At 33.7% G+C, this 13,830-nt stretch overlaps 2 protein-coding genes across 3 annotated transcripts in view; one reads left to right on the forward strand and one right to left on the reverse strand.

Annotated features, from left to right (window-relative positions):
- The window catches only part of mgl (low-density lipoprotein receptor-related protein megalin), a 68,270-nt gene extending 67,416 nt beyond the window's left edge, over nucleotides 1–854 (forward strand). For both annotated transcript variants that reach the window (XM_089220956.1, XM_089220957.1), the window contains exon 47: nucleotides 12–854. In XM_089220956.1, coding sequence (XP_089077082.1) covers nucleotides 12–314 — 303 coding nt within the window. In that variant the 3' untranslated portion in view covers nucleotides 315–854. The remainder of the gene's footprint in view (nucleotides 1–11) is intronic.
- LOC107170193 (clavesin-1) lies at nucleotides 835–11,945 on the reverse strand. Its single transcript, XM_015520255.2, has 8 exons — nucleotides 11,802–11,945; nucleotides 3,729–3,996; nucleotides 2,792–2,951; nucleotides 2,135–2,295; nucleotides 1,976–2,070; nucleotides 1,769–1,885; nucleotides 1,370–1,463; nucleotides 835–1,136 (listed from the first exon to the last, which is right to left on the reverse strand). Exons 2-8 carry the CDS (start codon nucleotides 3,901–3,903, stop codon nucleotides 982–984), a joined length of 957 nt encoding a protein of 318 aa, XP_015375741.2. The 5' UTR covers nucleotides 3,904–3,996; nucleotides 11,802–11,945; the 3' UTR covers nucleotides 835–981.
- Between the last annotated feature and the right edge of the window lie 1,885 nt (nucleotides 11,946–13,830).

Raw genomic sequence — 13,830 nt, forward strand, 5'->3', positions numbered from 1 at the left:
TGTATTTGTAGGAGCCATTGGACGTGGAGTACAATATGACCGACATAAGTGGCAAGAACCGTGACTTTAGCAACCCGATGTACGATGCCCTCGGCAACATGGAATCTGATGCCGGTAGTGGTATATACGAGGTGCCTCTGGACGTTACAAAAACCAAGGGTTTAGTACAAGAGCCTGCTTCAGCCATACTAGCACCGTCCAGTATTATACAGAAAGCGTCACCACAAATACAGAGGAGACATAGAGAATTAGAACCGGCCACAACGGACACGGGGAAAGATACCCAGATGTTAGTTGAAGAGACCGACGACTAAAAATACAATATTATTTGACGAACACAGTATAATTTCTTCCCTCCTGACGGAAGAACCTATCTGGTGCGTGTATTAATTTATTCAATTTTGAATTCCCTAAAATGATACGAGAGTTACAAGTATTGTTTTGATAAGTTTATATTATTATTATGATTTTTATTATTATTATTATTATTATATATATATTTTTTTTTTGTATAATATTTTCATGTTTGCCAGTGTTTAACATCGTCTTTGTTTTACTTCTAGTTTTTGTTTTACTAGTAGCGACTGACCAATACCATGGTGTAAGTGTATAATATTAATAAAAGAAAGATAAGCATTATTTTTGTTTACACCATGACCAAAACGCGTTAATCGTTTGAACTTGTGATATCGATTATATATCATACTTTTAAAGCATAATATTTTTGTTAAGTGTATAATATTTAAATTACTATATATTTTTGTTTATGTACATTTTTTTAAATACTACTAGTGACAACATGTGTAATTTAACAGCAAAATTAAGACAATAAAATTTTATGAAATTTGTTGATACCTATAATGGTTCTTTATTAAAAAAAAAAATAATACTAAACATTATAAAACAAATAAAATTTTCACGAATGGTGGTAATGGATATACAATAATATTATGGTAACAATATAAAATTAATAAAAAAGCATCAATCGACCTCCAATTTTCTAAATGATCCGGTTAGTTCTTTTTGCATATCGTCAAATTCGCTAATTATTTTCCCTTTTCCATTAACGTTGATTTTCATGTCGTCTAGAGCCATTAACATTTCACGTTTGGCGCGAAGTTTCTTTTTCAGCTCGACTGTGGTAAACAAAAATTACAAAAAAACATCAGTGACTGCATGAAAGTTTCTGTAGTAATATAATAATATCATAGTCTACTATCAATATTGTAATTTTAATTGAACTATGATGAGAATGGATTTACAGACACGTTATACTTTATAATATCGTGTTAAACTTATTCAATCGAGATAATAAAAATCTAAGACTTATCGCCTATATGTAGATTTGTTTATGGTGAATGTTACACACCTATCATTGTGGCCAAAGGTATTTCACCGCCATACTCCTTCGGTAGGTATTTGGGATCAATGAATTTCTGTATGTCTTTCTGGCCGCTGAAGAACTGTAAATAACGCAACACATACACGATTAATATTATTTGTTATTATTTGTTTTTATAATTATATATATTTATGTTCTGGTATTCTATATAATTCATTATAAAGTATAATATAAGGTAGTTCCGTTTTTCTCGGTTTCTTAGTTTACATACATTCCATGTTGTACAAAATGTGGTTGAGCTATCCAACCACTCACCCCGTGTCTACCTGCCCTGATTGGTAATTAAATCATGACGATTTTGCAGACTGCAACTACTGGCGAATATAGGTGTAGGTATGATTGTAATTAATATAAGTAGATACCTACCTTGACTCGGCTCTTGAGTTTGGAGTTTAAAAACGAAACCGTGGCCGTGAAAAACTTGTCCGCAAAGTTCGGAACGTTTATGAAGTACGTGGACTTGTGTCTCATCGGTGTCGAACTCTGTACAAAAAAAAAAAACTGAGTTAGATGAGTTCGGTTAGTCTCATTCGCTGCTTTTATTGAACAATATGAAAAAATGAAATCGCGTACTTGCAAACACCTTATGATGCGTTTTAAGTCGGAAAAAGACCAGAGCGTCATGTGTCCCATCAGCAATCCGGATTCGTCGTTGACATAACTGTACCCTGTGAGAGTAAATCATTTGTATCAATATTAAATTTATAACGAAAGGTCATCCCACGGATGTACCTTTGATCTGGTTTTCGGGGTCGTCCATGAGGCTCTCGCCGATCAGAGCATGCACACGAGCCATGTCCGCCGACGTGTACTTGTACGGGTCGAAACGGCCAGCACACGAGAACATTACGCATCTGCCAAATTCATCTCGGCCTGGCAACGGCACTAGGTATCTGTTGATAATAATACATGATATTTAGTTATGATGTATATATATTGTTTTTTTGGTGGGAGGGGGGAGTGACAAAGGCTTAAAATGATTTAAAGTAGAGAAGTTTTTTGTACATCATATTTTTAAGTTCAGGTTTTTTAATTATTATTATAATTTAGAGTTTTTGCAAACAATCGGATACACAAGTGTTTAGAAAAAAAAAAATTATTATTTCACATATCTTTTTTTAAATGGGATGTTTCGCATTGATTTTCCTTCAATTGTTTACATTTGATTGTACTTACGACAGTTCAATAACCAGTGAGTTTTAAAAAATTGTTATTTTACTGTTTTGGGATAACAATAACTTTTTATAATCGTATATAACCGTATTGTATACACAGACATAAAATTTAAAATGCATATTACTTCCGAAATTGTCCCTATAATATTTTATGACCCTAATTGGCCTAATGGGGGGGGGGGAGGATTGACGAATCGAACTCTGAGTCACTTACCCACTGTCCAATATGTCAGATATGACCGGATCGTCGACGTCCAATTTGGAGAACCACTGCGGGTACAGTTGTCTGATGACCAGGTACCGTTCTAGCATGTCTTGAGCCATGGGAATGCTGAATTTCTTCGTTCTTAAAAACCTCAACAGGAATGGTGCGTCTAGAAATAAATCAAAACAAAGAAATTAATAACGCCAAGTCGCCAATCCATATAAGTGTCAAAAATTATCATCAAAGATGGCTGTCTTGCGTCCATCAACCGATTCGTAAAATTTTATGTTGTTACGAATTGTTCGCTGCTTAATTTTTCGGTCAAAACATAAAGTTTTGTTAATTCATCCTACATCCCTAAAAGATATTTTTGTACAATATTACAATAGGTACAATAGGTTACCTATACATAATTTAAAACTTATTCCGATGACGTTTCTTTCACACTGCCGCTATCCAAAACATATTTTTACATTTAACAATCTACAGTTATAAAGTGCGGGCTTTTTAAAATATTAAAAAAAAAAAAAATATTAAAATCATTGAACATTATTGTATCAGATATGATATAGACTTGTTAAAAATTTTACAATCATCTTCTATATATTTTTACTATACATAAAACTTCTGGTTGTGTTTGATGAAATGATAAAAAAAACGATGTCTAACAGTGTGCTCTAAAGCAAGATTCTACCAATGGCGGTCCGTGGACGAATTGTATCTGGCCCTCCAAGGAGAAATGTATTTTTTTAAATCACTATTTTTGGTGGTGAAGTAATTGACGTTTTCATTAGATTTTATGATTTCCTAGGATTTTGCCTATACTTTTTTTTTATGAAAATGTACATATAATTTTAATATCCTCCGAGAACTTGATAAATTATTCTTGAAATGGTTCCCAAAAATATTAATTTCCTCTCTGCTATGTGGCAGTTGCCATTGTTACCTGTGCGGCAGTTGACGATGTCTGGGTGTTTCCTGATCCAATTGCGCATTGCTCGCAACGAGTGCGTTCTAATGACGTCATCCTCTCGCAATTCTTGTTTGGCCACTAGTCGCAGGCCGTCGGCCAGTGGACACTCTTCTACGGTGTTCTCGTCACTATCGTAGCCCACGCCCATAGTGATATGTTAGGGTTTATCCTGCGACCGGAAGACTGTAATTGTCGGAAATGGCCGCGGGGCTCGTCCTGATAGTTGTCTATTATTATAGACCTAAAATCAATTAAATTTTTATTAAAAACATCAGTGATTAAAAAAAACAAAATAATATAGGAACAATTAATAGTTATCAGAAGAAAATGTACAGGATGCATTAAAAAATTTATTTGTTGATAAAACTATAAAAATATTTTAAATTGTATTGTTTAAACCACTTAAAACCCCGATATCAATGCAAATCCAAATAATTGTACCTATTGAAATCATACAATTTTTCATGTTTACTGAGTGGTGTACGGCTTATAATAGTATAGTGTGTGGCACACTTGTATTAAAATTTCAAGTTCTGACCAAAAACATAGGTCTGCCAACTGCCAACTGCACAACTTATACTATTACAAACTATAGTCATATTCTACCGACGTTTGAGGAAATGTGAATTATTATAGGTAGTAAATTGTGTAAACTCTTCCGACTCCGTTACACATAAAACGTTGTATTATATTATGAGAATAACAACTTGTAAGCAGCAGCTAGTATATTGTATTACATAATTTTGTATTAAATGGATAATACTCGTACATCTACCCAAACTGGTCTACCGATATCATAGTATTTATATAGAATATAATACGCTATTACCGGACAACCCATTATCATCAGGCGTCGTAACTGCCTAATAGTATTCTGAAATGACGCAAAGTTCAAGGGACGATAATATTACTTCACAAATCACTCAACTCCAAAAGGTAACTTACGGCGCCGCTATGGCTAATTTAAACTTGGGCATTCATCATTTACCATGGGGCACTTTTTACCTGCTAAAAAGATTTGTAAACATTCAAAATATATAAAATTATAGAGATTTCGTAAAAAGGAGAAGCCTTTAGATAGGCGTTTGACTTCCGTAAACGGTGAAATCACATGTTTGTAGGTCCTTCAAATAAGAGCATTGCTAAGCCAGCGAAAACGAAGACAAATGTGAAGAAAAAGATATCCGGCTTGTTTAAGAATGAGTGCCTTAACAATCGAATTGGACGCCGATACCATTATATATATATATATAGATATATACAACGTTCGCCGTGGTTGGTATCGACCCTAGAAAACGTCTGATTATATTTAATATAGTTTTGGCTTCAACTCGTTTGCTAAGATTTTTTTTTTAACCTGAAAACCCTGAAATAGGTGATTTTCACACACAATGATGATTTGTGTTACTATATCTGCAGTATCAAATACACTTCCATAACAAGTATAAAAATCTAAGCCTATTATTATTATAGAGAAAAGAATGTGGTGCCGGCCACAATAACTATACACGCAAATCATCGGATTTCTATTTTTTCGAGATGAAGTCACCCACTCATCACAATATACGACACTATAAATTTAATAGTCGCACGTCCATTAAAATTGTGCTCTCCAACGAGTTTTTTGGCTGGGTTTATACTCGGCCGTTGCTCGGTAAAATAGTTTTGCTCGGTAAAATATTGAAATGGTCCTGATGACATGACACTGAGCGAAACCGAATTTTAAACACGACGGGACATAATCATTTTATTAATATATATCCATCGAGAACGCGTTGGCTCTGATCCACTTCGCTATAATATAATATACCAAATACGTATATTAAATAATTTGTATTATTCGTGTACCTAATATTTCATTAAATATAATACTCGTATAACAATATGCGTGTGTGTAGGTACCTGTGCGCATGCTATTATATACATAATTCAATGCATAATATATAACATACTTGTAGACACTAGACACTCCGCGATTCGCTCTCTGGTCCGGAAGTATTAACCCATCGCGATTGCGCAACACACACACTGGTTCCGTCCACAACTACAGCGGTGACCGCGTAATCGTTTTATTCGTTTACGACGGTAAAAAACGCGATCAACGGCTGCAGCTATTACCGTGTAAATATAATAATAATAATAATATCTTCGACAAAGTCGTCGTGTGCATAATATACATATTATATAGGCGACGTGTTATTTCGCGGATTTGCGTCGTAATGATATATAACAGTTGTTATAATAGTCGGTCGTAACCGATCTCTTTTGAAAAAAAAGTCAACTTTCATTAATGACAATATATTGTAGACAAAATATATAGGTGAAATACGAAGACATATTATAATATACAGAATAATAATCTAGTGCAGATACACGCCATAATATTATGCCCGTCTGGAACAACGATATTGTGTGAGAGCTGTGTGTGTGTGTGTGATACGTTCGCCAGTGTCTGTCGTTTGCATAAAAATAATTCTTATCGTATACTCAAGTGTTTGCGAATAAATACCTAGCTATAGCCTACCTATAATTTCATAAAAACAGTCGGATTCAGATTTTTAAAAATTTAGACGGTTATCATTTTCGTACAAAAATATAGTAATTAGAAGATATTTTGATTTTAGTGTGTCATGCAAGTACCTACTTTGAACCATGTAAGACAAATTATTGTTCTCTGTCAATAAACACTTCTTCTATACAAACATTTTAACAATCTATATCATAATATGTTTAATATTTACCATGAGCCCATACGATGGTCTAATACTATACATATAAATAGGTACTCAACTTGTTTCGTCAACGAACGTGACATTGCACATGGTCTGTCACAGAATTCGATATGTGAGAGGTGAGACCTTCGTCGCCTTCCTATAATATTTTATTGTCACTTTACAATAAATTGCGGTCTTTTTTCGTTTAACAATAACATTATATCATTTATACAAAAATGTGTATTCAACGGGTTACTATAACATTATATTATACTTCACGGCCGTTTTAAATAATTATGTCTTTCGGTCGACTACGCCGTCGTCCGCGATATAATGCAATAAAGTAGGTAACACAATATGTCAATATATTCCATGTTTACGTTCACTCAACAATGGAGGAATAACTAAATTAAGTTAGTTTAAAGCAAGATTGTTAAGTTAGAAATTATTAATTAAAAGATAATAAATCCAACTCGTTAGGTAAGCTTAAAAAGTAGTTAAATATTAACTCAATTTAAAATTAAGTTAATCTACTTTTTTTGAATTAAAAAATAGTTGAAAACACGTAGACCGTAAGATTATTTTGAGTCTATATAAGATATTATTCTAATAAGAAACATAATAGAAATCATAAAGCATTAAATTATTATTTTTAAAATCGTGTAAGTATACGCTAATACTGCAGAATAATAATTGGTGCATATAAAGCCATTAAAACTACTCGAAAAAACCAAAAAATATTTTCAATTTTAACTTGAAGGATCACTTTTAAATCGACACTGGAAAAGTTAAGTTATATTTAACAGTCGATTAAACTATTTAATTGTTTAGTTAATTAGAAAATTAACTATAGGCAGTTAGGAATTTAAGTTGAAAAAAATGTAACTAGTTAATGTCCACCTTTGGCACCTTTGCTAATGAGTATTCTTGATATGTTTTATATTATAACATTATTTACACTGTAGCGCGTCGTGTCGTGGCGAGGTCGATTCAATCGTTTCCGGGATGTCGTGATCGGTAAAAGATATGGAATCGTCGAAAATCGACGGCGGAAAATCGTCAACCGTATAATGGAAAGCGCGAAACGGAAAACCACCGCCTGCGAATGACCGTCTTTGCGGATTACGTGTCACACAGCGGGTTCCATTAATATTGTAGTTGAAAAAATATCATCGTTACATCATCGACAGCGTACTTTCACCAGACCCGCGACAAAAATAATGTAACAATAATAATATTATGTATGTACCAATAATACGTTCTGTCGGTGCACCTAATGCGAATGAACAAAATGTTCTGCGCAAAACAAATACTCAATACATAATAATATTATGACAAATAATAATAGGTGTAGGAAATATTTAGGTATATAGCCGTATAGGCGTCATGACTATAGAGGGTTGAAGCAAACACAGATCTTTTTAGGTAACTGTGCATTAATAATCTGCTGGTACATTGTTTATTTTGTTTTTGCCAACCAAAATAATATGTTTGACACAAAATATATTTAATGACGTTCATAACTGTGTATGGGGAGGAGGGGGGCTTGACTCCAATATTTAATTTGCTGTTGAAAAATTTCGGGACTTCAGTTCTCCATTGTAATTTAAAATTCTATACTGCGTACTGCGCGTATTACAGGTGCAACGTTTAGAAAACTTTTTTTCTATACAAAGTAGACATTTAGATTTGTGGTCTCATAAAGTTGCTGGGGGGAGGGGAGGGGCGTTGAATTTTAATTTTGGCCGAGTTCATTTTTAAAAATTCAGCATCGCGCTTACCGCCAGGTCCGATCACGCCATCACGGTCCTAGCCCCATAGGCCTCGAAGATTGTATATAATTATCAGCTATTGCAGATTTCGTGTTATTGCGATACGGTTTTATATACGAACATTAATAGCTCATCGTCGTTGGGCAGCACAATCAGTGGCGTCTGCACGAACCTCATATTTTTTTCCATCGGCACATTCACGCGTACCGGACGAATGTAGGAAAAGCAAATACGCATCCGCACCTACCTACGCGGTCTTATAATTTTATTATGCGTACGATTTATGGGCGGTAAAAAATACGTCGAAACGAAAGCGACGGTGAACTCTGGAGAGATTGCATAACTGCATACGCAAACCGGTTGTTCCGGGCCTTATATCGGTGGGCGGCAGCGGCACCGGACGCGTCGGAACGCCGAAAACGGACACGCGCGCATAGTTGTTCGTCGTGTGACGCAATAATATTGTCTATGAGATTATAGCGATAAAAATATAATATAGGCGAGTAAATAAGCTGTCAGACGGCGTAATAGAATGTAAACTATATATGTCTGTACATATATAGTTTACATTCTATAGTATTACGGTTCGTCAGTGGCCAGTGCTGTAGACGTCGTCACTACCGAATTCTGCGACAGGGTGTGATGATTATGTCGAGATTTTCCGGAGAAACGTTTCAAACTATGAAGGATGTAATACCAAAGTATATGTAAGGGTGGTTTTGTCCTACTTCGGTGGTGATTTTGTCCGCCTATTCGCCCATGAAAAATAAAATGGAGAGACTTTTGTATAATAAATACCAAGTATAAGATTATATTTGCTATGTCCTAGATCCACAAATTCGCCATGTGCATGCGGCGACGAACAATTCGAACGTTTTTCTGTCAAAATAACACCTGTTTAAGTTTTTTGGAATCGTTCGAGGACCACTGCGACTGTAACGACAGTCGTTCGTTTTCGTTGCAGTTTTTATATCGGTCGTACCCATATGTATATGACATAAGGTTTTACGAATCGAATTACGTGCGCTCATCCCGTTTAGATCAATATACGTATTTAATGCGCACCAATGACAATAATTACCGTAGCCTGTGTGCGTAATTTTTCAATCAGATTTTCGCAATTTTTTCCATCACCCAAGATGAGCGAAACAAAATCAACTTGTCGCACCTAACAAGCGCATCGAATCGTGTACATCATCCCGTTTGGTCGTCAAACGCGTGTCACCTGACGAGGTTTCGCAACGGTCTGTTCTAACGTGTGTTACCTCCTAAGATATTATTTTGATATTATAATATCCACAGCTGTGCTTGTGGTTTCTTCGACGCCACTGTGTCGAAAACTCAGTCACCACCCGCGTGTTCAGAAATAATGGCAACAGTAACGGCAATAACAACAACCACAAAAACTGAAAGCAGCTTTCCCTCTGATGATAATATTATATAGCTCTGCACGCTCGGCGTATATTATTTGCATAAAGCTGTGTACAATTATTATAAATATTATCTGATAATAGTCTATCAGTATGACGTACCTATTCTTATATTTTAAAAACAATATCATAATATAATATACCTACATACACAGTGAAACCTTTCCTATTACGACGGACACATCCAACTAGCAGAAATTTGATTGAAAACAAATTATAAACTTTCTACAAACTGAACCATTTGAATACTCGCGAGAGTGTTCGGTATAAAATATCTCACTGTACCTCGTGCTTGTTTTCATTATACTTAATAATATATTATTATGCAGATACGTATATGATGCACAATGCACATGGCGCACGGTATTTGCTTACCACGAGACTTTGTGACTGTGGGGTTCCGATGCAGTTTTCACGTGAAAAAAGATTAATATAATATAATATACTTAATTATACCTCTTTCTATACTACCGTCGAAGTCTAATGTTAATAAGCCTAATTACGATTCATTTCATCCGTTTTCATTAGGTCATCGTACGCCACCGGACTAGACCGTGAGATCGATCTCCGTCCGAAATTTCATCGTTATACTTGAAGCTGTTTCATAATCCCGAAATTCGTGTCATAATAATATGATTTATGTTTTTTTCTTAACGATATAATAATGCATAATGCTGTAAGTATGCGTTTGAAACTATATTAAAAGATATTTCTGAGTTCTGACCTCCTTAGTAAATTTATATTATTTTTTTTTTTTAATTTATAATTGTAATACATTTTTAAAATTTTTTCATTGTATTATAATATATTTTATTTATGGCGGAGCGATAACAAACAAGTACCACATAATGATATTGTATGTATCATATTATATTATGAAACAAAATCATGCTGATCTACCAAATTACCTGACTCGTGTTAAGTTCACTAAAAAACGAAGATAAAATAATTGAAAACAATTTGCTTAGAAAAACTGATAAAGCCGGGCATACCTGCTAAGTGTTTCAGGAAGTTAGAAGGTCACATAGGTATATATACATTATTATATACTGTACTTAATACTTATGACTATAAAGTTACACTTAAATCACAAAAATTGTATTTATAAATAATTCAGTTCGGAATTTGTAACTAAAACGACATCAAAATGCATAATATGATATACATGATATACACACTTTTAAAAAAGTTCGAATAAAGGATATAATTTCACGCAGTGCATAATATTATTTTCATCTCTCTAGTTTTAAGCATATACACATTAGTACATTACATTTGACCGAGACGATAATTATTATTTTACATTTCTATAAAACACAAAACTCTACAAAAGTATAATATATTTTATTGTGCAACACACTCTCCTCAGTCGCACCCACTCGTACCTCAAAATTCTCCTTAACGACGATAATATATTTTCATTTTTATTTTAGCTTCTGTACTTGATGTGATTACTTTGCGATTAACCTATACATATGTCGACCCTATACGTACATAATATGTATGAGTGACACGTCTAGGCCTTTCCTTAAAAATCTACTGAATGATTATTGTGATTTGTGTAAAAACTAAAAGTACGTTTACTCTCGGTATATCTCGAAAATTATTGTAGTGTTATCCACGAACTATATACGACCTTGGTACGCGTTTTTCTTTCTCCACACATACTTTTACCTTTGTAAGTTGGCAATGTTCAATTTATAACACACTGCAACGATAGACGATGGCCTCCACCTCGTTTTCAAACGCACACCATCCATATACATAATATTATATATATATATATATTATATTAATGACTATAAAACAATTTATTTATTTTTTACTTCACCTGATCTTTCACCCATGTCGAACGACCTAAATTTTATTCACATAATCCAGTCCCAAATCCGAAGGACGATATCATAATATTATTATACCTACCATGCACCGACGACTTAACGACGGTTATTGAACCTATATTTATCACGATCGCAATAATGTTAATAATACCGTCGAAATACAGTTAGGTTACTCGGCACTAGACGTCATTTTCCGCGATTTTACAAGAATTAAAAGAGAAGAACACGAAGGCGCGTAAGAGATATTTCTCGTTAGTTGGTTATTTATGATTTTTGGTTTTGTATTTACCTGCGAGCTCGTAGTGGATGTGGTGACTCCGAACTGGACGGCTGCTGGTCTGGAAGTACTAGAAGACAACGGACGGACCAGGTTGGCCGAGGATCCTCTCCCTTTCTCCCGGCGGCGCCCGGTTGTTCCCTCCACACGACACTGTGCCACAATAACGATATAAGTGTATTATCTATAGATACACTTATTATAGCACGTACTATGTATTAATGTATTGTATACAATGCTTTTGTTGTTACACCCGATTATCACACAGTATAATCTACATATATATATATATATTTATGTACCTATGCTGCCACCTGCAGGAGTTGTGTGTAAATAGGAGCGCCTAGGAGGGGCTTTTCCAACATTGGTCAATAAAATATTTTAGGTTACATGCAGAGTTTTGTAATATTTATAATATGCAAACACTCTCGTTGTTATAAGTTTATAACAATGTATCATATATCAGTTAATGGATTATTGATGTATATTATTATTATATTATGTGAGTATAATACAGTTTGATTTTGTCACTCCCTTTTGTCCATTTTTTTTTAATAATGCGTTTAATCAAGTTCCTATTTTTGGAATTATAAGGCATACTTAACAATCATATGTTTAAACTCTTAGATTTTTATACCATATCAACAATATATATGTGTGCGTGTATATAATGTATATATTACTCTGGTGAAAGGCGATACATAAACTTCTGTTTTTCAAATGAAAATCTTTCATTTTACAAAAAACTGTTATGAAGACAATATTTTGAAAATAGTGATGTACAACTAAAGTAAACCTTAACGAGTTGTTTCTCAGATATTAAAATGTTTATAATAAGATCTAAAGAGAATAATAACCGTTGAAAATGGTTTTACAAAAATATGAAATAGATTTATAATATTTAATCAAATACTATTGCTATACTCAAACATTTTTACAGATTACAAATATCAACATGATATTAATATTAATTAGTAAAATGTTCATATCAATAAATTAACCACATCTTTAAGCCCATCATCGTGGACTATTATTATCCTTAGTAAATTATGTTTATTAAGAAATAACCCAGAAACTACTAGGTTTGGCAGTCCGGTCCAGGATGCTATAAACCAAATAGTGCTCCCCTACGTATCTATGGATTTCTTTCCTAATTTAGTAAATTAGGAAATTTAAATACCTAACGGATCCCTAATTAATATTCCCCTCCCCCGGATCAAAAACATCCAAACCGCCCTGGTTTAGATTTGTTACGTTCGAATTTCAATTTTGAAACATTTTCCAAAAATCATCTGCAAATTTAAAAATAATTTAAATTTTACCTATACCTACTTAGTATTTATCGAGATGCGCGCAATATGAACGCCCGAAGGAACCGGCCAAGGCCGACGACGATTGTCTCTTTATATTGCTAGTCGTCAGTCGTTTGTACATAATAACAACAATAACAATAATAATTATAATATTATGTTGTTGTTACCTATTTATTATTAATTATTATTATTAGTTTATGAATAAACCAATTAGATGTTCGACTACCAGTCTACTAGACTGTTATAACCGTGGGTTTGAAAACGAAACGAAATTTACATTCGTTAACATTTTTAAATAATTTACTAGATTATTAGGTATATCTATGTTGTGTGTATCAACATAGTACAATAAGGCATTTTAAATTATCATATCACCCCACTCCATTTGGCTACGAATACTTATACCGCGCACCGTATAAAAAGCGTGTTATTGTTGGACCTGATTGGGCAGTAAAAAAAAATCGAAAATATGTACAGGTCGTATTTGCTTTATTGTAGACGAAAAAAACTAAAACAGCAGAGTTTCTTGCACTACATGTCTACATCATATCGGTAATTTCGTTAAAACTATAATTATTAAAAATTATTATTATTCTGTTTCGGTTAAATTATACGTATATAATAGGTATATATGCGTCAAGCTACTTGATATTATATTATTATATTGTATGCGACCGAATCGTCAACTTCAGAACTAAAACATGTAGCAGTTACCTATTGGCTATCAT

This window comes from Diuraphis noxia, unplaced genomic scaffold (genome assembly GCF_037042655.1).
Source record: "Diuraphis noxia isolate RWA-SAM2 unplaced genomic scaffold, SU_Dnox_SAM2 contig0002, whole genome shotgun sequence".
In the NCBI taxonomy this organism is placed as follows: Eukaryota; Metazoa; Arthropoda; class Insecta; order Hemiptera; family Aphididae; genus Diuraphis; species Diuraphis noxia.